We start from the raw sequence: 25,779 nt of genomic DNA on the forward strand, positions 1-25,779 counted from the left end.
CTCTGGCACGTATTTATAACAGAGGGAGAGCTGGGCCCACGGTTATGCAGTTTCCTCCCACCTACTATTCTCTGCCCAACCATCCCAACCTCCTTGCTTATCTACCCCCACACCTCCCAGGGAATCCATCCTCCTTGTTGGGAAACACTGGTTTAACAGACAAGATTACTTTCACTGTAAAAATACCTGTAAAAATTCACTACACCTGCACCTAGAAAACCAGATTAAAATTTAACCCTCTCCCCTTCCTCTATGAATGCATTTTCTATGTAAAAATAAATACCTGAAAATTGCACTGATACAGTATTACTTATTTTAACATGTATTATGAATAAACTGCACATGCTGTTTTACAGACAATATATATTTGTAAACTTGCTCATGCAAAGTTAGTGTGCACAACAGGGATATTAATTTTCTAATCCCCACACCTTTAAAAATGACATTTACTTATGTCTGCACTTTTTAAACTGTGCCCAAACCCTCTGTAATATAATAAATCTTACACAGAACAATTTCTTATCGGCCAGCCAAATCAATTTATGTAGCTGAAACACAAAAGAATAAAAGTTATACAAAAACATGGTGGTTTTGTTTTTACAGAAAGAAGAAAAATTAAAAAAAAAGAAAAAAACATGGTCACAAAATTTTAACATTTTAATCCTAAACATTACAGGGCAAATGGATGTTGGAACCTATTTCCATACACCATATGTTTTAATCTTTTATTTTCATTTCAAATGTGGCCAAATCCACTAAAACATGAGTGGTTTACAACTTCTGGATCATGGAAATACGTATTTCTGGAATAAATGCTAGAAAAGCAACAATGGGAAAAAGCCAACTGTCTCCATAAAGGTAAATAAAGTGGAACAATGTGAAGATTAGATATTTTTCTGTTTCTTACTCTTAACCTGTCAATTCAGTGCATCATATGGTTCAACGTAATGGTCCCCATTTTGAACAAACATCTAACTAGTGTCCATTGATTCTAAGTTAGTGGATGATGAATCTTTCTGGATACTTTCAAAGATGGCTGCCAGCTCAGGGTTAGAGCTTATCTGTGATTGAAATTCACTCATTAACGGACTCTTCTCTGCTTCTGGAATGGTTAGAAGGGCTGCTACTGCCCTCATGGCAGACCGCTTCAGTTCATCTTGTTTTTCAAACTCCTGTTTCACTGAGTTTGCCTTTACCTGTAGAAAAAGTAGTGTATGTAGGAAGTTTACATTTAAAACTGAGCTCTTCTTAAACCAGTCGATGTAAGGTATCTTTCCTTCCATATTACCACTTTAATTTGACAAGCACTTGAAATAGTTTATACTGCACAAGATACTTTTTTTAGGATGAAAAGAATATAAAGATAACCACAGGAGACTGGACAGCTATAGTGCATCTGATGCTTAGCAGTCTTAATTAAAAAAACCTTACAAATAGGTTAGAGCCTGAAAATTGCAGATTAAGCAAAAACATTCCTTACAGAAAAATAAATAAATTTGATTTAGCAATTCATTACACAGATTCAAAGCAAATAGCAGCCAAACTGGTTCAATTTAGTAAGGTCAGTAATATTATAAAAATGACCACGAGTTGCTGAAGCACAAATTATAAAACAGCAATGGACATACTGACCAAAGCATATTCTTGATCAGTTAGAAATTTTTTATATCATTCCTAAGCAAGAACTTTTAATGGTACACAGACAGGACTTCATCATTGAAAGTAATACTCCCTAAATCAATCAAGTGAAATAAGGAGCAGATTATTGGTGGAAGATGGGTAACAAGAAACTGTGTAGGTGATATGAAGGTGGAAGTTAATTATTACTGTATCTTAGGAGCCCTAGTCACAGACCAGGAACCCATTGTGCTAGGCACTGTATAAGCACAGAACCAAAAGATGGTCTTTGCCTGAACAATCTTAAATTTTTAAATAAGGAAGTTTTCAAAAGACGGGGTGAAAGCACCATTTTACACTGCTCTTCTCCCTTCAAACTGCTTATTTCACCTTCTAGAAGCAAGTTGTAAGTTTCTAGTAACTTTTAAACCTCTATAGTTAAAAATTAAAAACTATTTAAAATTCCACGTTCAGTTTCTTCAATGAAATTTCAGTTTTTACATTGCTTAAATGGGCAGCCTGGCTTCTGAGGGACAGAGAGTAGACCAAATAATCCAAAGAATTTAAAAAAAATTAGAAAAAGTGAACAAGTATATTCAGATTAGAAAAGGGATTTATACTCTTTCCCTCCCTATCTTCTCTTATAATTTTACTAGGAACTATTTTTCATATGATGTATTACATGAGCCTCCCAAATTATTTTTGATCAACAACATTTTAAATTAAAGAGCCATACTCTAACTCAGGGGTGGGCAAACTTTTTGGCCCGAGGGCCACATCTGAGTGGGAAAATTGTATGCAGGGCAACGAATGTAGGGCTGGGGCAGGGAGTTGGGGTGCAGTGTGCAGGAAGGGGCTCAGGGCAAGGGGTTGGAGTGCAAGACGGGTATGGCAGGGGGCTCAATGAAGGGGGTTCGGGGTTCAGAGCAGGGGACTGGGGTGCAGGAGGGGGCTCAAGGCAGAGGGTTAGGAGGCTCAGGGCAGGGGCTTGGGATGTGGGGTGCAGGAGGGGTTCGGGCTCCAGCCCAGCGCTGCTTATCTCAAGCGGCTCTGGGTTGGCAGCAGCATGCAGCAGGGCTAAGGCAGGCTCCCTGCCTGCCCTGGCCCCACGCCATTCCCAGAAGTGGCCAGCATGTCCGGCAGTGGCTCCTGGGGGTGCAGTGGGGTGGGGAGGGCGGGGCAGGCGGCTCTACTGCGCACAGCCCTTGCCTGCAGGTACCACCCCCGAAGCTCCCATTGGCTGCAGTTCCTCATTCCCGGCCAATGGGAGCTGCGGGAGTAGCGCCTGAAGATGAGGGCAGCGCACGGAGCCTTCTGCATCCCCCTCCCCCAGAGGTCACAGGGACATGGTGCTGGCCGCTTCCAGGAGAGACGTGGGGCCAGGGCAGACAGGCAGCCTGCTTTAGCCCTGCTACGCCACGGGGCTGGCAATCCCGCGGGCTGGACTGAAAGCCCTGACAGAGCAGATTCAGCCTGCAGGCCCTAGTTTGCCCTGCCATGCTCTAACTCAACCATGTCAGGGTATGCATAAACAGACTACAGGTGCACTTTACATGAGTGAAGCTACTATTTTGGGCATCTTGCCTTAAAATGCAGTGGAGTCATGCACAAAGTCTATGGATATAAATCTATTGTGGATCAGTAGTCCAGAACTACAGGTAATACTAAATTCATATGGACAGCTTCTCAGACACTAATATACTTAATATTCAAGTCTCAGGTTCTTAACATTTCTATAGAACCAAAAAGTTCAAAGTATTATTCAAGAACATAAGCATCAGTTTAAGACAGTACCTTTGTTGTACATGTGGCACGTAAGGGTTCGACAAGCCTATCCAACCTCTGCAGTACTGCACTTGGACAAAGAGTAGACAGTCTCACCAACATTAAAAATGTTAACATCTAGTTGGGGAAGATCAATTCAGAGATAATTAAGTTTTGCACAATTAAGGTCTTTTTTTTAGTTCACTACAAAAGGAGTTTTAAAACAGCAACATCCTAGTACAAGTATGATTCACTATACATCCCACTATATATTTAAAAACAGTTTTCAGGTAGTATTTATATCAGCTTTCTAGTCATCTGAACAATATTTGTACAGCAAAAACATTGCAAAATATTTAAAAGAAGTCACTGTTTAGCCAATATTTCATATTAATTGGGTCAGAACGCTCAAGTTTAAGTGTAAATGTACAAGATGATAATTTACCTTAATGTCATAATGATCCTTCAAACCATCTTCAACATGGTTTAGGAATTCAAATATGTCTAGCCTATCCAGACAGCTATCTAAAAGAGTGTACATGCACTCAAAAGCTGCCTTTCTAATGTCCAGCCCATCATCAACCGTATGCTTGAATGGTCCCATTTCCACCTGTACACAAAAAACATTAGACAAGAATATATTTACTAAAATTTAAAATCAGCTTATACAAATATTTTGCAGTCTCACCAAGTTCACCTACCTCTCTTATTAGTTCCTTTCTGACTTTTGTTTCATTGTAAAGATGAGGAAGCACAGTATCTAAAAGGTCTCTTATTAATGATGGTTTATTGTGTGCCGCTGAATTAAACGTCACTAGGGCCACTCTCCTTACATTGAGATCTGGGTCTTCCAATGTTTTTAGAAAATCACCTGTAAATATGCCAAGAAATTAATTACCACGACATGTTTCTATTTGCTACTCTCAGAAACCTGGAAATATTTCTCCACAGGGGATTTATTTTTACCTGTTAACAGAGAGCTTTTTACTGTGCAAACTGTTTTTGATTGAACTGACATTGCTACATTTAGCAGCAATGCTTTAAACTATAAACTAACTAAAATCAGCTTAAAGATTTTAATAAGTTTCAGTTTACACAGCTGCATAACTGCCTAGAACAATGTGTGATGCAAGGCATGACTGCAGAAAGCATGTACAGCACACTAAGGTGGCTGGGGAAATCCCGAGTAATATTCATATTTGAATATGAAAAGAGAAGAAATTATAAGAATCAATATGAAAAACACATGTACATGTAATCTATGGTGTGTCTCACAATTTGAGAGACACAACCAACCAAATAAGGTTTTATACCTTAGATATTTAAACTGAGCAGACAATATGCACTCAAAACAGCTACAAGGCCATAAAATCACATTACTTTTACAGAAGAAAGAAATATTAGTTATAGGGTTTTTATTTTCTTTGGGGAGTGGCATGGGAGAAGAAATATGGCAAACTTCCACATGGAATAGTGAAGCATATGCCTGTAATGCTGCACAAGATTGTGAGAACTGGATATAATTCTATGACGTAAAACTGAAACTATATCTTATATATAATATACTGGTATTAGTGTAATGAAGTTGAAACAGAAATGTTCTGTTATGCAAAAGTAAGTTTCATGAGTTTTACCAGCATTTATACTCATTTTTAAATTGGTAAGTTTTTATTGTTGAAAGGTAAGCCCTGTATAATTACGGAAAATTGTATTAAACAATCATGAAGACTGCCATCTCTCTCCTTATTTCTTTGTTCCAATTTTCTTAAAACATACATATGAGACAGCCATTGTAAACTCTGGAGTTAAAGATGAATTCTCTAATATAAATTCCTGGAAGTACCTTCCAATGTATATTTTAAAATACCCTAGCAGAATCATCCACGGAATCCTCTTAAAATTATCATGAAAACAAGGATAATTCAACATATATTAAGATAAAAACACCTCTACGGACGATCCGCTGTCCAGATCCTGTGGAGATCAGTAACACAGTACTTCCTAGACAGAATAAATACACTAAGGATCGCATCAGTACTGCTTACTAAATATTATGGGACACTGCTATGAAGGAACAAAGTAAAAAGGGGGAAAAACAGGATGGATGAAAAGCAAAACAAAAATTCTAGATACCATCTTTCTTTTTGTGTAACAAAAAATAAAGAGGAAGCAAGGCTGACTAAGGGAGAGGAACACTGCTGGGTGTCCAGGAACACAACAAAAACTGGGTTCCTAGCTCTCTGGCCCAGCAAGATAATTTTGAGTTACTCTAGACTAGGGGTGGGCAAATTTTTGGCCCAAGGACCACATCTGGGTGGGGAAATTGCTTGAAGGGCCGGGGATGGGGGTTGAGGTACGGGTATGGGAAGGGGTGCGGTGTGCAGGAAGAGTTCAGGGCAAGGGTTGGGGCAGAGGAGTGGTGCAGGGTGTATGAGGGGGCTCAGGTCAGGGGGTTGAGGTGCAGGAGGGATATGGAATGCAGGAGGGGGTTTAGGCAGGGGGTTGGGGTGCAGGAGGGGTGTGGGATGTGGCAGGAGGCTCAAGGCAGTGAGTTGGGGTGCAGGGTGCAGGAGGGGTTCAGGCTCCAGCCTGGTGCCACTTACCCGCGCCGTGTCACTCCGGGAAGCGGCCGGCACCATGTCCCTGCGCAGTCCCTGGGGCGTGGGAGGGCCGCAGAGGGCTACGCGTGTTTCCCTCGCCTGTGGATACCTCCCCGAAAGCTCCCATTGGCTGTGGTAACCCATTCCTGGCCAATGGGAGCTTAGGGGGAGGTACCCACAGGCAAGAGCAGTATGCAGAGCTCTCTGCCACCCCACCCCCACGGGCTGCAGGGACGTGGTGTGGCCACTTCCCAGAGCGGCATGGAGCCCACGGTGGTGGCAATCCCGCGGGCCGGATCCAAAGCCCCGAGGGGCCAGATCCAGCCGCAGGCCGTAGTTTGCCCACCCCAGCTCTAGACAAATTCAGACTGGAAATAAGACAAAGGTCAGAGTAATTAAATATTGCAACAAATTTAACCAAAGGTCATGGTGGATTCTCCATCATTGACAATTTTTAAATCAAGACTGGATTTATTTCTAAAAGATCTGCTCTAGGAATTATTTTGGGGAAGTTCTATGGCCTGTGTTGTACAGGAGATCAGACTAGAGGAGTACAATGGTTCCTTCTGGCCTTGGAATCTACGAATTTCTTCTGGCCCTATGAAAGAAGGACACTGGCTGATTCTGAAAGAAGGCCCCTCAAAAACTTCTAGGCCAGAGGCCTTGACGCCATGCAGCAAGGAGTTTAGACAACAAATAGTAAAAAAGTGACTAAATGAAACCGCTTGCCTCAAAGAATGCAGTTCTCAAAGAGAACTTGAGAAAAACAAACAGTAATGGAAGGGAGAACAAAATACAAGTAAGGCTGTAGGAAAAATGGACTCAAAGAAGGAAGGTAGTGAATTACTTAATTTCAGAGAAGGAGACTAACAAAGGCTTTTGGACTATCATATCATTCATGGCTATAGTTTCTTTTGGCTACCCAACCAATTTATGAAAGGCTTTACTAAAACTTGAGGAAGTGTAATAATAAAGCATAAGTGTAATACAGACACACTGTAATACCTATTCCAGATACAGTCTAAAATAAAGCCCAGTCGTATCATAAGAAAATACTCCATTTGGAAATATGAAAATCATACCAAGGTTTGTATTTGCTTTAAAAATATATGATTTTATAAAGACTGAAAAGCTTGAGATCTAAAATAGAGTACTAAACACATGTGTAGAAATGATTTACTTAATAGATTCTATAAATGTTCTCTCTAGTGGGTTTGACCATACTATACAATGCTAGAGGGTCGTGAACAAGAGTGGATCTAGAGGATCAGAAAGTCATGTGACAATGCAAAGCTTGTTTTTCCCCCTAAAGATTTACTAGATTCTCCAAGTATCTTGGCTATTTATGGATCAATAACACATTTTGACAGCTGACTGGTTTCTTCAAATAATGTATAAAAATTATATGTAATAGAAATCTCTCAGTTTCTAATGCAGTACATGACTGTATATACATTTTAATGTAAGATTAATCACTTGAAAAGAAATTTAACAATTAAAAAAGTCAATGGTTAGCAATCTTGCAGCTACTGCTATCTAGTTTGGGACCTCAGTGGTCTATACTGAAGAATTACCATTTCCTTAATGGCATCCAGTAAGCTTCAGTCTGCAGTCTTTAATAACAGCTCTCACTAATAGTTGTTATTGGTGATTGCTTAATTCAGATACTTGCAAAGCATTGTTTTAAATGGATTTTTTACACTGCACACCTGATATAAAAGTCTGAATATTAACTGCTTAAAAAGAAACTTGGTTTTAAATTTTAAAAAACATAAGAAACTTACCTATGCAGTTCTTTAATAGTGGATCTATGGGTTGTGGATGATCAGAAATAGTGAACTTCACAGCAGTAACAACTGAACTTCGAGCATATGATGACCCTAATACCAAACATGTTATTTTAGTTAAAAAAAAAAAATACTGAAATTGCTAAATAATTTAATTAAATATATTTAAATATTATAAGTCATCTTCTCTCTTCACAACAGGTCTTCTTTCAAAGTACTAAAATTAAACGTTACTGATTGGCTCGCAAGGTGTTAAGTTTTTTTTATAATTTTCCATTATTACATTGTAAACAGGGATTAATGTTAAATGTTAATTAGGAATACATTAAATAAACTTGTCTTCTATACCAAAGTCATTACATAATGAATGCCTTAATTAAAGAAATTCTTAGTTCTAAACAAATGCAAATATTTATTTCAATACAACCTTAGAGGTGGAATTACTGTGTTGAACTATGTACCATGACCATATATATCCCTCAACCCTTATCCTTATATTTCAGAAGTCTTTTGATTATGTCCCAAAACTATATGCTGCTTTTGAAAAAAAACATTGCTGTCTCCATGGTCTTTAAAACTATTTACATGATTTAGTTTACAACTCTTCACAAATAAAACCACCATTACATTATTTTGAAAGCCAGATTCTCATTATCAAAGTGTAGAAGCAATTCACATTACACACTATCTACTGCCTCCAGTGTAAGGAAAATGTTATTTTAAAAACAACGGCCATTCAAATACTTATTTGTAAAGTACAAATCTAATAAAATCTATACAATGTTCAACTGGATAATTAACAAAAATTTCAGATCACTGCTTCGTAATGTATCATGAAATTTAAATGTCTTATTTCTTACGCCTTCATGCATAATATGTAAAATCAGGTGGCAAGAGGTAGCATGATCTCATTTTCTGAAATTCTCTGGAAGCAGTCCACAATTCAAGAAGAGATTTTTCATACATTAAAACTCAAGGGCAAGCTATTGAGTATAACTTAAACTCTTTGTCAGAAGTACAAAAGTTCTTCCCTTCTCTTAACACAGAGCCTAAATATATATATATATTTATTTTGAATGACAGCCTACCTGATGCCAAATATCCCTTGAGCCGTGGTAGCAGAGTTTCTGGGTCTATTAAAGTAAGTTTGCCCAAGCATTCAGCAACAACATTCCTGGTACCCTCTTCTGCACACTCACAGTGTTTCAGCAGTAAGGCCCAGATGTTCTCAACATATGGTTTGAGGCCTACCACCGACGCAGAGCTAATTATTTCTTTCAAGGAATGGAGAAGTAGGTATTGCCTCTTAGGCTGACTGGTTATTTCTTGTAAGACAAATGGTAGATATTCAGGAAGATTGCCGACACTAATACTGCCTAGAGCATAAGATGCTGCAGACTTGACTTCTTCACTAGGAGAGGAGAATGCTTCTAGTATTACAGACTTGAGCTCAATTTGTCCACTTAGGTCAATGTGATGCCCAACTTCCCCAAGAGACAGCAAAGCTAAAAGACGAATGGAATCTGTGGACCTTGAATTCTTGACATCTTGAATGAACTGACCTACTACAGCTGGTCCCTCTTTAGGGCAAGCGCGTGTAAGGGCAGCTACACATTTGGCAATGGAATAATAAGACTGCTTGTGAGTAAGTGCAGTGCTCTGCGAGTACACTGGACCTGTTAACATGCGTAATAAATCCATATATCCTAAATTATTTGTTCCAGTCACAACCAGAGCTTGGAAAAATTCTAGCATGGCACTAAGTGCTCCACCTTGCAATAATGGTGATCTCACAAGTCCAATAAGTTCATTAAGAATGGACCCACTGATCTTTGAGAGGGAGGAAGGATACACTTTAGCCAGTGTAGTCAGAAAACTGATGGCCATCTGGGAAACATGCATATCACTTTCACTGATAAGAGGTGGAAGCTCATCCAGGACAGCATCAATCATGGCAGCTGTCAAGCTGTCACTGTAATTTTTAATTAAGATATCTAGAGCAGAAAGCGTGCCTAGTTTCAAAGCTCGCTGGTTCTTTCTGAGGAAAGAGGCAAGGATAGGAACTCCTTCCCCAAGGATTGGCCTCAGATCTATCTTCAAAGGAGAGCCAGCAATCAGCGTCAAAGCCTTCACTGTAGTTAACCGAGTAATCTCATTCTTTAGTCTCTCTAGGAAGATCTGAAGAGTAGTAGGCAAGTCAGTGCCCAGATTATCACCAAGGCTGCAGATGATCTGGCCCATGCAGGAGATTGCCCTCTCTTTTACTTCCTGATCAATGTCAGCAGCCTTCAGTCTCTTGATGGTGCAAGTAAACAAATCTTTGATGTAAGGTGTGGCATCAAAGGAAGAAGGCTGGTCTAAAGGACGAATGACCTTCACAAGCTGCTGTGTAACCAGAAGTGCCTCTGATGTTATCTTGTAAAAAGGGTCTCCAACACAAGCTACAACTGGAGGCACCAGTGCTTGAACATGAGGATGGAAGACTTGGGGAGAATGGTTACACAGGATCACGTACAGACAAGACAAAGCATCAATCTTCAAATTAGAGGAACTTGATTTGTCATTCAGTGAAAAAATTATCCCTGTAAAAGAAAAGAGGTTGTGTTATTTATGTATTTATTTTTAACATCAGAAATAACAAGACCACCTAAAAAATGCAGCCAAATCATGCTAACATTTTCTGCTCTTAAACATTTCCTTCCAGAAAGCCTTTCCCACCTTTGATTTAAAGTAATACACTTTCCAAACTTCTTCCACTCAGGCAGCACACATAGGCCGTTCGATGGCTTGTGCTCTCTTTTTCTTTTAACTACTAGAGGAAATTCTGAACACAACTGCTCAAAATGACCATACTTAAAACATGTATGTGTACACACACATCCCTAGCTATTTCATGAGACTGAAACAAGTTAGAAGTTTTAGCTGCTTCTAAAGACTGACACATACTTAATCGTTTTATATAAAAAGTGTCATTATTCTCTGAAAAGTGATATAGAAGATTACATATTTGTAGCTTCTCAGTAGCGTCTATCAAAATTCGTCTAGTTTACCAATAAGAGCTTTCTAGCTACCAGCCCTATAAATTCTACAACAAATCTGAAAGTATAGCTTTTTTTTGGCTCATCCACCACAACCAGTGGTAAAGATTCTGCATGGGTGGTAAAGGGGAAAAATAAGGGCAGTATTTAGCCCTGCACAAGTGGAAATGTGGGCAGAATTTGGCCTTCTAATTAGACACAAGTTAACAATTCTGATTATAGACTAGACAAAATGAATCTAGCTTACAAGCCCAGGACATTTTACTTTGGTTCTCCAGAGCTAACCAAAGTAAAAATGCCACTAAACTATGCATGTGGATTCACAAAGAAGCTAAGCTGCCAATTACAGCTGAGTAGTATTGTCTTAATTTAGAACTACACTTCAAAAGCTTTTTCTTAAATATCAGGATTTAAGGTTTAAAAACTTTTGAAGTCGAAGTCACAGTTAACCTGTAACAGATTTACTAATACATTTTTCATACCTGGCACAAGTACAGGAATGTGTTGTGTTAGGGCTCCAGGTAAAACATTTACCAGCTCAGTTAGCATGTTAAAACAACACTGACGAGTCTTCACACTCTTCTCCTTCATCTGTTTGTGCAAGGCTTTAACTATGTTAGGAACCTGTAGCAATTACACACCTGTTAACTAGTTGGGCAGTTAGCATTTCCTTTACAGTTATCCTAAATTACAGAAAATAAAATGACAGGTTTCAGAGTAGCAGCCGTGTTAGTCTGTATTTGCAAAAAGAAAAGGAGTACTTGTGGCACCTTAGAGACTAACCAATTTATTTGAGCATAAGCTTTCGTGAGCTACAGCTCACTTCATCGGATGCATTCAGTGGAAAATATAGTGGGGAGATTTATATACATAGAGAACATGAAACAATGGGTGTTACCATACACACTGTAACCAGAGTGATCACTTAAGGTGAGCTATTACCAGCAGGGGCGGGGGGACACACACCTTTTGTAGTGATAATCAAGGTGGGCGATTTCCAGCAGTTGACAAGAATGTCTAAGGAACAGTGGGGGGTAGTGGGGGGTAGTGGGGGGGAAATAAACATGGGGAAATAGTTTTACTTTGTGCAATGATCCATCCACTCCCGGTCTCTATTCAAGCCTAAAATGTCTCTCTGGGCTTTGATTCTTCAGAAGAGCTTTATTTCTAGCTACATTGACAGCTTTAAGTTTCAGATCTTCAAATCAATTACTATTCCAGGAAATTTTAACTTGAAAAATTAAGGTCAGATTTAGCAAAACATGTTTTCCATGTAGCTTTTCTCTCAAATTTCTAGAATCAGATATATTAATTACATACTTACCCTATTAAATCAATTTGGAAAATGATTCTGATAGTACCGCCACTTCTCTCTATTCTGCAGGTAAAATGTGTTCTACTGATCAAGTGTCTCCTTTTTTTATTGTGAGAATTTAATTTTTCTCCTATTCTGAATTTAGCTAAACAGCTATAATAGGTCGCAGACTATGAATGTTTTGTTTTATAAAAATGGGGCAAATAATAACTAGGTTCATAGACTCCACAGCATTTTTAGAGATGAGCAACCAATAATTAAAATAAAATAAGCACTCTATGAGTCCAACAGGTAATTCCAGTTTCCAGAGCAGCTGCAGGTATCTGAGCCAATTTACCATACACTCCCTCTCATATGAGTTAGCAGAGTCAGAACCCATAATCTGTGTACAACTATAAGAAGCTGGTGACAAAGTGATTTCACCACTTTCCACATGAACCCAGAGCACAATGAATAATCAAGCATCGTCTTCTCTCAAAGTCAAAGAACTAAAAAAAATCCTGACAGCTAACCTGACTCTGAAGCATTGTCAAAGGTGTCTCTCCTTGTTCCATTGCATCAGGATCACACAGCCAACTCTGCACAGGTCGAGTTTGTTTTAAAAGAGAAAGATATGCATGGAAAACATCTGCTTTTACGTTCTCCTCACGCTCTTTGAATCTGGCTATTAAAGCAGGAGACACGGTCTTGTAGAATTCTGGAAGCATTTCATGTCGTGTGCTAACCACAGCATCTAAACATTTAGCTGCTGCACGTCTCACTTTCCAGCTCATATCGTCATCATCACTATATTCATCATCGCTCCCTTTACAAAATAAAATGAACTTCTATTATACACAAATTCACAAATAGACATTCCATGCTAGCAGATTTGTACAGAAAGTTTTGTTGTAAAGAACCCAAATTTATTTGATGCAACAGATTGTTAAATGTGTAAAACTTACCAGAGACAGATAATATAGTAGCTTAAGAAATTTAAGAAGCAGTCTATAATCAAGATAAAGCAGAAGTATACAAAAGGTCGTTCAAAACTGCCTGAGTCCTAAAACTAATTATCTACTCTGCCAGCTTCCTCACACCAGCCCCTCTCATACATCCCCTCCTCAACTTCAGTTGCTAATTGGACAAAGTCATTCCCACCACACTTGTGGCCTTACTAAATTTTTTATTTTGAATGTTTTCATATATATTCATCACATGAGACAATAAGGCAATAATCAAGAGCACATCAAAATTCTGAAAACTAGCCTCTTCACATTTTACTCCCGTTGGGGGCATTATTACACCAGCAAAAATTGTGCACGGGTTCAACATGTGTGGTTGGTCCGATCACTTGTACACACACTACAATTATGACAGGTTTCAGAGTAACAGCCGTGTTAGTCTGTATTCGCAAAAAGAAAAGGAGTACTTGTGGCACCTTAGAGACTAACCAATTTATTTGAGCATAAGCTTTCGTGAGCTACTGCTCACTTCATCGGATGTAGCTCACGAAAGCTTATGCTCAAATAAATTGGTTAGTCTCTAAGGTGCCACAAGTACTCCTTTTCTTTTTACACTACAATTATGTGTGTAACCCATTCCATAAAAAAGGAGTCATGTCAATCTGCAGCAGTGACTTCTACAAGCCAAAACTTACAAGTCTCGGGTTCTTTCCGGGGTAAGAAACTGTACAGATTTTAATAATTTTACAAAATCTACATTGCTTTGCGAACAGAGACAAGATATTGTCTTTCAAAGTCCTAAATACTCCACAGTTTTGTTAAATCTCTCCTTATATCTCTACATCTTTGTTGTACCACGCTGGACTACGTATTACAGTCAATTTCTACTGCAGTAATTTGAGTTAAATTGACCAATTTAGAAAGAACTAAATTATGTTTAATAGTACATAAGATTTTGTAACTCTTAGAATATATACTCTTACAGCCTAAACATTTAGTTCCCCTAAGTCAGACATTTATATTATAGACCTGATCAGAATATTCCATTTAACTCTCTTTTACTGGAGAACGAAGCCCTCTGAAGCGACTTCTATAGGACTGAAGAGGCTCCTTGTAAAACTATTTAGCAGCTTAAGAGAGCAAGACACTTGTTTATCAACAAACTCAACCACACTATTTCTCACAAAGAAAACAGAACAGAAGCAGAGCATTCAAGAAGTAGATTATATTAATATTTAAAAATTAATTTAAAGCAGAGCTAGATGGCCCAGTAGGAGAATGCTCTACCTTTCCACCTGAGACAGCTTAGGTTCAAATCTACCTGAGTCACAAGCATGTGAGTTCACTGTTCTTATCCTCTGAAATCCAGATTAAGTGATGGGCCAAAGTTTCAGTAAGTATGGCAAGCTACCCAGCAGCAATATAATCATTTTATACTTTTTATACCCAACCAAAAGAGGAACTGAGAAATGAACCCACTGATGGCAACTTGGAAACTTTCCCTGGCAAAAGTGGTGGCCTAGTCTCTGTTTCAGAAGAATTTAACATCTGATTTTTAACAAAAATCAAGTTTATAGCCCTATAGCTGATAAGATAACCAAATGTAAACTTGGTTTCAGAGTAACAGCCATGTTAGTCTGTATTCGCAAAAAGAAAAGGAGTACTTGTGGCACCTTAGAGACTAACCAATTTATTTGAGCATGAGCTTTCGTGAGCTACAGCTCACTTCATCGGACGCCTACCGTGGAAACTGCAGCAGACATTATATACACACAGAGATCATGAAACAATACCTCCTCCCACCCCACTGTCCTGCTGGTAATAGATTATCTAAAGTGATCATCAAGTTGGGCCATTTCCAGCACAAATCCAGGTTTTCTCACCCTCCACCCCCACACACACAAACTCACTCTCCTGCTGGTAATAGCTCATCCAAAGTGACAACTCTCTTCACAATGTGTATGATAATCAAGGTGGGCCATTTCCTGCACAAATCCAGGTTCTCTCACCCCCTCACCCCCCTCCAAAAACCACACACACAAACTGACTCTCCTGCTGGTAATAGCTCATCCAAAGTGACCACTCTCCCTACAATGTGCATGATAATCAAGGTGGGTCATTTCCATCACAAAATCAGGTTCTCTCACCCCCACCCCCCTTTTTCCCAGGGACACAGACACACACACAAACTCACTCTCCTGTTTGTGTGTGTGTCTGTGTCCCCGGGAAAAAGGGGGGTGGGGGTGAGAGAGCCTGGATTTGTGCTGGACATGGCCCACCTTGATTATCATACACATTGTGAAGAGAGTTGTCACTTTGGATGGGCTATTACCAGCAGGAGAGTGAGTTTGTGTGTGTGGGGGTGGAGGGTGAGAAAACCTAGATTTGTGCTGGAAATGGCCCAACTTGATGATCACTTTAGATAAGCTATTACCAGCAGGACAGTGGGGTGGGAGGAGGTATTGTTTCATGATCTCTGTGTGTATATAATGTCTGCCGCAGTTTCCACGGTAGGCGTCCGATGGAGTGAGCTGTAGCTCACGAAAGCTCATGCTCAAATAAATTGGTTAGTCTCTAAGGTGCCACAAGTACTCCTTTTCTTTATGCAAATGTAAACTGATGACGTTATCTCTTGCAGACTTCTCCATCTCTCTGCTGCTGCTCACAGCTTTGTCAAACAGCAAAGTGGTATTAAGACCTTCTGAGTCTTCTGCTCCACACCTCTACAACTGCAGCATTGTTTTACGCAATATTTTGTGGTGCTTTATCCAGTCTAACTGGACATTCTTTTTGTTCTGTGTTTGTACAGCAGCTAGCATGAGATCCTCATCTCTGACTAAGACTCTAAATGCTATGGTAATACAAATAAAAACAATACTCATCTCATGCAAAGAAGCAGCACTTTCCCTGATATACATCTTAAATTCATTCTCTAAATTTATTTCAACTTCTAGTCATGTCACACTAAAGAATTCCTATGCCTTCCTCATGTTTACACCATTCAAGTACTTTTAGACAGTTATGAGATTCTTTACTATAATCCCTCTAAACTCACAATACAGGCCAATGGATGCACTAAATACCTATATAAAATGTCATGCTGTTCACCTTACTGAGTGTAGTAAATGGCCATGCCCGCAAAAATAAAAGAGCAAAACATGAAAATGCCATACAATCATTTAAGTTTTGGAAAGACCTGAATTAAGATTTATAGAATTGATCATTTCCATTTCTTCTCAATTTAGGCTCACTAGCTCTTCTCCCCAAAACCAAGAGAAAATATACCTTGATCATCATCATCACCACCATCAGCATCCATCGCATTTTCATCTTCATCTTCATCATCATAATTGTAATTAGGATCATAGGTAAGGTATTTAAGACAAATGTTTATAATGGTAGACACATGAGGATAAACTTCCTTAGGACATCTGCATAATAAATTTAACAAATTAAGTTTAACGTACAATATTAATATTGAACAATTAATTAACAATTCTTCTTTAACAGAAGAAATGTTTATCTATATGCTTTAGTACTGATTCCACTAGCAAATCTAATACTATCAGAATTCCCATTACATATCATATTTTTTCTCAGAATTCAACTCAGTTACAAACATTCAGTACAATCTGAAACTTGCTATACAAGAACTCAGGCCAAACTGACACAGGGTAAGTTAGAAGATTGGAAAAAATACAGAGTTTCACCTCCATAGATAGAATCAAACAAAATATAAATGTAATACACTAGCCACTTTGTGGTCCTGTAGTTCAGTTCTCATAATTCAGCTCCCAAAAGGTACTGTGAAAATTATTGCTGTTGCAATCTGTCAAAGCAGAGGTCAAGGAAACAAGAAGATCCTCTCACCTCTTCAGGGAATGCAAAAGTAGAGGGACAGGGAAGTATGCTCTGCTGCTGCCTATGATTTATATTCATAGATTTTACGGCAAGAAGGGACCATTATGATCTTCTAATCTGACTGCTATCGAATCTTATGATGTACCTTTGGAAATAAGAACGTTCTGTCTCCACTAATGGGAATCTAGCACTTTCCATAAGCATTATATTTATAAAAACAATTTTCTTATCTGTCACTATATACGAATAGCAAATCATGGCCTATTGTGCCAGTCTGTTTACATATTACACTGATTATCAGTTAAATTACAAGATAGTGATAGAAAAATCTGCTTTAGCAATTCAGGTATGATCTCTGATTCAAAATCAGCAAAGGTATTTTGCACCACAAAGACCATCACTTCCATAAGGAAAGGAACACATTTCTTGTGGCTTACCTCAACTCTTTTCAATTGCTCAAGGACTAGCAATGACTTCTTATACAGTCAGTCAAATGACAACCAGTCAACTTGTAAGAAGGGAAAAAAAAAAAACATACCTTAAAAGTAGCTTACCTCCTAACAAAAGATTCAAAAGCTTGAATGCAATATTCTCTTAGTTCATCATCATCTACATTACAAAATTTTACCACTAAAGGGATTATTTTCTCCAGATATTCACCTGAAAAAGGAAAATTAAAAATGATCATTCACATCTAAAAACACGCAGAATGAGAGAAAAATATATAAATTCTCTTACCTATTCTATGACCTGCTTGCCTACTGATAGCAGCAATACACTGTATATACGTCCTAGTTGTTGACATGGAATCATTTTTAGACAGCTCTGTCAACAGATGTTCAATGAGGTCAACAAAAACTATATTGCCACAACTCATAACCAGGTGACCAAGAGCAATGATGGTTCTTTTCCTCACAGCAAGCCTGGGACTAGTCAGCTGGGGGAGCAGACAGGTCAGAATTGAAGGGTGGAAGTTAACAAGCAGTCCTCCTTGCCTTAAAACAGACAAAACACAAACTCAAACCAACTGAATCTAGAACTGATTTCTTTCTTCTATTGTATCATTCTTATTCCAAGTATTCCCAAAATGCCATAGAAAATATATCAAGTGCAAGTAGAATTATTTGGAAAAACTAAGAAACTAATTAACTTTCAGATATACCTTTAAAGTATACTGACAACTGAAACTGGTAACTAAAGAAGTTCTCAACAGCTTCAGAAGATAAATAATGAGTTATTTGATTAATCAGCTACGTTTAAATTAAATATATTTTAAATGTAACATTTGTATTCTGGTACAAAGTTTCATTTGTGTTCAATTTTCCTCATTTGAAACAAGTTACTCAACTGTTTCACATTTACAAAGCCTAAATTATAATCACCTAAAATTTAATTACTAGAAAAATCAAGTTCACAGTGATTTAATCAGTTAAAACATAGCATTAACAATTACATTCTATCACCATTTTGTAACAAGGATGCTTACCTGCTCAGCATATCAGCCATGATATCCAAGGCCTCTAATTGTACAGACACATCTTCCTGCTTGGCTATAGCGCTTGTAAGACGCCCTGTGATCTTTTTACAAACATTAGCCGCTAACGCAGATCCTGAAAAGTACAACGAAACCTTAGCATTTTGACAGTAAAAATGTGTAAATCTAATACCAAATGTCATATACCAAATGTCATATTTGCAACAGTTGGAAATTACTTAGCAAAAATTCCTCCCAATGAAGACTATTTAATTGTCCAACATAAGCCTAAATTGACTGCTTTACACTAAAACTGAAAGGTTGCTCTACCTAGAAAAAGTTACTGAGCAAGGTGTTCTTTCATTAAGAAATCTGCATCCAACTCAAAGGAACAGAAAGCTGCTGGCATGGAAGCAGCAGAAAGTAGAGGCCATTGAAAGCCTACAACAGGGGTATTTGTTGACTGAAAGTGTGTGGAGCCAGAAGTAGATTATAGGTGGGAATAAAGAGAAACAACAGCAAGAAAGTTTACTGGGAGAAGTAGGGAGGTAACTTGACCTGGCTGTGAAGAACAGCTGGTATAGTGAAGTGCCAAGGAGTTTAAGTAGGTCATCATTAATTTTCAGCAGGGCAGATAAAAATCAATGAATTTTATTTTTAAAAAATTGCTTTTTATTTAAATCCATGTTTGATAAAAAATGCTTTTTGAGGAAAAAACCTATCTAAAGATAGTTTTAATTAAGATACACTAGAGCTTAAAGATATCTCATCATGGAATAGGGATTATAAATTCTAATTCTATAGTATGAGACAATATATTCATGTAACGTTTAAGAAAAGTTTTGTAAATGAGTTCCAATAGTTCACGGATTGGGGACCCAATCTTATGGGGTTTCAAGGGCTTCTGTATAGATTATTTAGGTTAATCTTTCTATCTACCCAATGGGACTCAGTGCTCAGTCTAGAAGATACCACCAGAGATGCTTCGGTTTTTTTGCAGTTCTCATACTGTGGATTTGTGTCTCCAGAGAGAACATGTTTGTTAACAGCAAAAATGTTTTTAAATAAATAAATAAAAATATATAGAGGTGAGAAATAACAAACCTCAACCGTATTGTCCCTCTGCAAGTTTGTGTACACAGAGTCAATCCCTTACCTCTCTCTAAAAGTGCAAAGTTTCAAAAAGTTCAATGAAATTGTTGGGGGCGGAATAGATCTGGACAAGGAGAAGAAGTCTGGAGATAAATGTGAGAAGGGAGAGACAGGCCGTAGAAACGAAACTGAAACTGTTTGAGCAGCATATTCCAGAAGTCTTGAGGCTTTCTGAGTGTAGCCTTCATTGACTTGAGATCTACCATACCATTCTCGCACTAGAAGGGAAAACCTATAAATGGCAGCAGGCTGTAAAAGAGATCCAGTTTGTTAATATTTTAATGAAGTTGCTCTACCTGTGGATAAGACAGGCATGAATGCAAAATGCCAACAGTGCAACAAAGAAATGCAAGGCCTGATTGCCCGAATGAAACATCATAAGAAGTGTTACTTCTCAGGAGGAAGCTGTGTTGAAGATGATGAAAGGAACATGTCTGAACATGCAGGATCTTCAGGTTGGTAAACATTTTTATTTCATACTTCTTTTTAAGGACTGCCTGTCTTCTTTCTGGACTATTCTTGAATTCTGTAGTTGTTACTCTATGGTACTATCATTTCACATGCAGCTGTCATAAAAAAATAAATAGCTGAAATAGGCAGATCTTCCGTTTACAATTTCATCTTTAAAGTAATACTGTCAGTGAATGCAATCAGTAATACTAAATGAGAAGTATGGTAATAATAATTAAATAACTGCACTGACTTATTTTGTTTCGAAGACTCCATCCTCAACATACAGGATTCTGAAGACTACAGTAACTCCTCACTTAAAGTCATACCGGTTAACACTGTTACGTTGCTGATCAATTAGGGAACATGCTCGTTTAAAGTTGTGCAATGCTCCACTCTTACGTTATTTGGCTGCCTGCTTTCTCCACAGTTGGCAGCCTCCCTATGCCCCCGCCTTCTCCTCCTCCCCACAGCGCCTCCCATCCACCGGCAGACCCCGCGGATCAGCGCCTTCCCCCTCCTCCCCCCGCCCGCAACAATCAGCTGGCTTGCTTTGGAGGCTGGAGCGAGGACTTGGCATGCAGGCTCCCCTCCCTCTGGAACACCGCAAGCCAGCTGATTGCCCCAGGCAGGAGGTGGGGGGGAGGAAAGAGGAGCCCGCACGCCAAGTTCTCGCTCCTCCCCCCACCCCGCCTCCTAAACGCTGCAAGACAGCTGATTGCCCCGGGCAGGAGGAGTGAGGCCTCAGCGCGCCTCCCCCCCCTTCCCCTATCTCCTGTCTGCGGCAATTAGCTGGCTTGCGGCGTTTTGGAGGTGGGGGGGAAGAGGACTTGGCGCACAGGCTCACCCTCCCTCCCCAACGCAGCAAGCCAGCTGATTGCCCCGGGCAGGAGGGAGGAGCGAGGACTCTCCCCTCCCTCCCCTGCCTCCTGCCCGCGGCAATCAGCTGGCTTGTGGCGTTTAGAACGGAGGGGAGGGAGGAGCAAGGACGCAGCATGCAAGGTAAAGGGAGAGGCGGTGTGGGGGAGAAGACGCAGGTCAAGGATGGGGACTTGGGGGAAGGGGGGGAGTGGGCGGGCTGAGGGTTGTACCCCCCGGGTGCTTGCAGAGTAGGGGAAGCTGCCGCTGCTGCACAACATGCTTCTCCTAGCCTACAACACCTTCAGCCTCCTTGCCTGCCTCATCTCCAGTGCCAGTGGGCTATGCCTGTGTAGGGTAAGGCAGGGGCACCTCCTCTGTTTAAAACTTATACCTGTATTAAATTTCTTGTTTAAAATGTATATAATGCCTTTTGTCTGGCAAAAAAATTTCCCTGGAACCTAATCCCCCGTATTTATAATTAATTCTTATGGAGAAATTGGATTCGTTTAACATCGTTTCACTTAAAGTCGCATTTTTCAGGAACATAACTACAACGTTAAGTGAGGAGTTACTGTATCTACCTTCAAGATCACCATCATTTTCTATAGTTTCAGAGTTATCTGCCAATGACAGTGTTTCAGTCACATCATGTATGTCACATAGCCACAGTATATCACCTGTAGCAAAAAGAAAAAAAAACTCCATCATCCAAAAACCACCATAGATAAATTTGTGATAAGAACAAGCAGATTACAAAAAGAGGTAATTGGTGAAAAAATTGCCCAGTTTGTTTATGCAACAAACTCTCCTTTCTGTATGATTGAAAACCCACACTTCATTAACACGGTACATTCATTAAGATCAGGATACAGTCCACCCAATAGAGCAGATGTCGCAGGCAAATTGCTGGATAAAGTGTATGAAAGAGAAATTGAGCACTGTGCAAAAGGTCTAGCGGGTAAAATTGTTAACCTGAGTCTTGATGGGTGGAGCAATGTCCACAATGATCCTGTTGTATGTGCTTGTGTGACAACAGAAGAAGGGAATGTCTTCCTTATAGAAACAATTGATACAACAGGAAACGTACATACAGCAGAATACTTACAAGAAGTAGCAGTAAAAACTACAACAAATGGTGAAAAAAAAATCAGATGTCTAGTACGCAGCTTGGTCACAGACAATACTGCAAATGTATCCAGGATGAGAAGAAATTTAGAAGAGAGTGAAGAGAGTCCCAAGCTAATAACGTACAGTTGCAGTGCTCATTTGATGCACATCCTAACCAAAGACTTCAGTGTCCCAGAAATAAAGTCTAATGTTGTTGAAATTACAAAATACTTCCATAACAACCCACTTTGCAGCAGCTGCTCTGAAAAAAGTGGGAGGAACCAAGCTAACTCTCCCACAAGACGTGCGATGAAACTCAGTAGTGTACTATTTTGAGGACTAAACCTCTAACCCGATATAACGCTGCCCTCGGGAGCCAAAAAATCTTACCATGTTATAGGTGAAACCGCGTTATATTGAACTTGCTTTGATCCACCAGAGCGTGCAGCCCCATCCCCAGGGTGCTGCTTTACCGCGTTATATCCGAATGTGTGTTATATCAGGTAGCATTATATCAGGGTAGAGGTGTATATCAAGACTGACCTAATCTGATGACAGTTTGTGAACAAAATCGTGAAAAAACAGATGGCACTGTCACAGTCAAAGTTCTCAACACTGGGCTGAAGAGAAATGTTGAACACATGCTGAGTGCCCTGAAGCCTATTTCTGTAGCCTTGAACAAAATGCAGGGAAATAGCTGTTTTATTGTTGACGCTGTTGAAATCTGGAAGGAACTGAATGAGATCTTAAAAAGAGAAATATGCAATGACAGAGTTAAATTACAAGCATTAAAAAAAATGAATGGGACAAGCACTATCTCCATCTCATTTTCTTGTAAATATTCTCAATACTCAGTACCAGGGTAAACCTTAACTGCTGTAGAAGAGAAGTTGGCTATGATATGGACATCCAGCAATCATCCCTCCATAATGCCAACTATAATAAACTTCAGAGCTAAGGGTGAACCATTCAAGAAATATATGTTTGCTGATGATGTTTTTCAAGAAAGTCACACCAGTGGACTGGTGGAAGTCACTTAAGCACTTGGATTCAGAGACTGTTGAAGTGATAAGCTCACTTTTAACAGCAGTAGCTTCTTCTGCCGGTGTAGAAAGAATATTCTCTTCCTTTGAACTAATTCATTCCAAATTGAGAAATCGTTTGGGACCCGAAAAAGCAGGAAAGCTTGTTTTTCTTTTCCAGATTATGAACAAACGGGAAAATGAAGCTGAAGACAACTGAGTTAGCTGCAGAAGCCAATATTTTAAGTTTCTCATGATGACCTGGCTGACATAGTCGATTTAATAATTGTTGTTGTTGGGTTTTTTTAATTTTTTTTTTAAAACTATTTGAGTTAAAAACAATTTTAACAAAAACAAACCTGATTTTAAAAAACCTGAATGTTTAACTGAATTCAAAAATTCATATGCTTGTTTTGTTAAAATATTATATGTTTGCTGTTGAAGAGAAAAATCCAGAATACATAACAGTGTTGTTTTAGTTAAATAAAACAATGTAAATGTCTTTCTGGTGATGTTTTCCTCCTAATACAGCATGGCAAGAAAATCCTCCAAATATTAATGATTAACCTGTTGAATTGGAGATAGTTCACCTCCCAATGACTTCATAAATATCTGCTTCAATTACCTTTGGTAAATGAAATAACCAAACAATCATTCATTTTCTGATATAGCTGTAAAACTAAACTGAAAACTTTGCAGATCACTTTAAAAATGTATAGTGTGTACCTTCTAAAAAAGAAACCTACATCTATCTCTGAGTTGTGAAGAATATGTATTAAGGTTATAACAACCAACAAGAATGCACTTTTATGTAGGAATCCATGATTAAATCGAGTCTTCCTGACTAGTGATTTAAATCAAATCTACCCTGATTTTCAGGTTTTATTTTTCTGTTAATTCAGTTTTCTAAAAGTTAGTTGAAATAATCCTATAGCAATTACCTGGGGCATTTTATAGCGGAAAAGGTGTTTAAAATATTGTATCCGTAAAATTGAAATTACTCAGAGTGTGTTTTGAGTGGTTAGTTTATGCAAGATGCTAACAATTCCTTTTTAAACAATGAGAATAAGTTGAACTGTGTCCACTGTATCTTCACTGTGGCTCTTCCCCCAGCATGGACTGCTCTAAATTTGTACGTACAGTTGCATGAACTCAAGTATCCTTTGTGGTGATGGTACTCAATTGCCTGGTGGAGGCTTTGTATTTGTAAGAGTATTGACAGCCACCCAATGGCTGAAACTTTCAATGCTACCTGATTGGCCGTGTGTGCAATGTCTTCAGTAAACATGGAACATTATGAGCTACAAACAAACAATTTTAAAACTTAGGTTTTAGACACAATTTGGAAAATTATATCAGGCAGAAATAACAATTTTACTGTTTTGACCTTAAAAGCCAATCCATTTCTTTATTAATTTAACAGATCCCTAACAACACTACATAAACTAAAAAATTCACCTCGTAAGATGAGCCACCTATTGGGTGATATATTTGCATCACCATGCAGGCTGGGGAAAAGGAAGGAAGCAAGCAGTCCAAATGCATTGTATTAAAAGAGCTATAAATCATAAGGCTGTATTTGACTCTTTGCAATAGAACCTTTAGTTTAATGAATATTCATTTTTTCCTTTGCCTCTATATTAGAGAGAGCAACAAAACTGACTTATCTTTTTTTAAAAAACAGTCCAAATCTATTATCTATGAAATATCTATTTTCTCCCTCATTTCATGATTATTAGCTCTTTGTTTAGGCGTTTTTGCCAGAAGATTCATTAACCAGCATAAAAGCCTAACTGGAAATCACTTACTATAACTTTCTTCTTATAAATTATTGTATATGCTTATTTCTGCTAAAGGTTAAACAAGCATGACTGTTTTTTGTTTTATTTGAGGACCGTAAAGGGATGTAGGCACATCCCTGGGAAGGATTTTTTAAGTTAACATATGCTTTAATGGTGAGTCTTGTAATTTAGCATAAAACATCTTTAAATTTTAAAATATTTAATAGGATGTTTGAGAGGATTTTTCAATACATAATGCAAAATAGGTAACATTTAGAGAGACTGCTTCCTAATGTCTAATTAAACACGTGTCAGAACACCTAGCATACATCCAGTGGCTGTAGGTAAGTGGGAGAGGACACATAGCATGGCCTAGAAAGAGGCACAAAACCAGTTCTAATCCAATAACTAGGGACTGACAAGAAAATACGATGCCATAATTTCTTTCTGAGCTAGGACTGGGGAGAAAGTTGGGGAAAAGATTTGCTCCATATGATACCCAAACGCTTTAGAGACTACCGTATTACAGATTTCAGGAGAGTAGGAACGAAGGCCTGGTAAAACAGAGAAATTGGAAGCAAGTTCAAATCTTTCTGAAGATTTGAGTCAGCTTCTCCCCTGTAAAGAACAGGTGGAGGAAAGACGAGAGACTAAAAAGGAGACAAAAGAAATTGTATACCAGGGAATAAAGAAGCCAAGAAAAAAACAGAAATGGAAGTAGTCCTAAAGAACCCCTAAAGAATATCATCTGCGTAAGTGAGTTATGCTGAATAAAATTAAAATGTTAGACACTACATTGTGGCCATATTCTACCATCACTGTTTATGCTACTACAGTTGAGAAACTGTGCTGTGGATCAAACATAACAGAGTATTCATTTTTGGCCTGCAAACCATGGTTAAAAAGAAAGTAAATAGAAATTCTCCATCAGTGCTATTTGAAAAATTTCAAAACAAGCAATTTTTTGCACATTTTCTTCCAGTTTATAGCATAGTCAAAATTTCAG

General features: G+C 38.6%; 1 protein-coding gene across 1 annotated transcript in view; it reads right to left on the reverse strand.

Moving 5' to 3' along the window:
* Positions 1–306: 306 nt before the first annotated feature.
* The window catches only part of CAND1 (cullin associated and neddylation dissociated 1), a 52,363-nt gene continuing 26,890 nt past the window's right edge, over positions 307–25,779 (reverse strand). The window contains exons 4-15 of the mRNA XM_073327847.2: positions 18,413–18,536; positions 17,665–17,921; positions 17,481–17,586; positions 16,351–16,496; positions 12,634–12,926; positions 11,289–11,430; positions 8,857–10,350; positions 7,766–7,861; positions 4,083–4,252; positions 3,827–3,991; positions 3,412–3,519; positions 307–1,196 (exon numbers count right to left, since the gene is read on the reverse strand). Of these exons, the coding sequence (XP_073183948.1) occupies positions 972–1,196; positions 3,412–3,519; positions 3,827–3,991; positions 4,083–4,252; positions 7,766–7,861; positions 8,857–10,350; positions 11,289–11,430; positions 12,634–12,926; positions 16,351–16,496; positions 17,481–17,586; positions 17,665–17,921; positions 18,413–18,536 (3,326 nt within the window). The 3' untranslated portion in view covers positions 307–971. The remainder of the gene's footprint in view (positions 1,197–3,411; positions 3,520–3,826; positions 3,992–4,082; positions 4,253–7,765; positions 7,862–8,856; positions 10,351–11,288; positions 11,431–12,633; positions 12,927–16,350; positions 16,497–17,480; positions 17,587–17,664; positions 17,922–18,412; positions 18,537–25,779) is intronic.

This window comes from Lepidochelys kempii, chromosome 1 (assembly GCF_965140285.1).
Source record: "Lepidochelys kempii isolate rLepKem1 chromosome 1, rLepKem1.hap1, whole genome shotgun sequence".
Taxonomy (NCBI): domain Eukaryota; kingdom Metazoa; phylum Chordata; order Testudines; family Cheloniidae; genus Lepidochelys; species Lepidochelys kempii.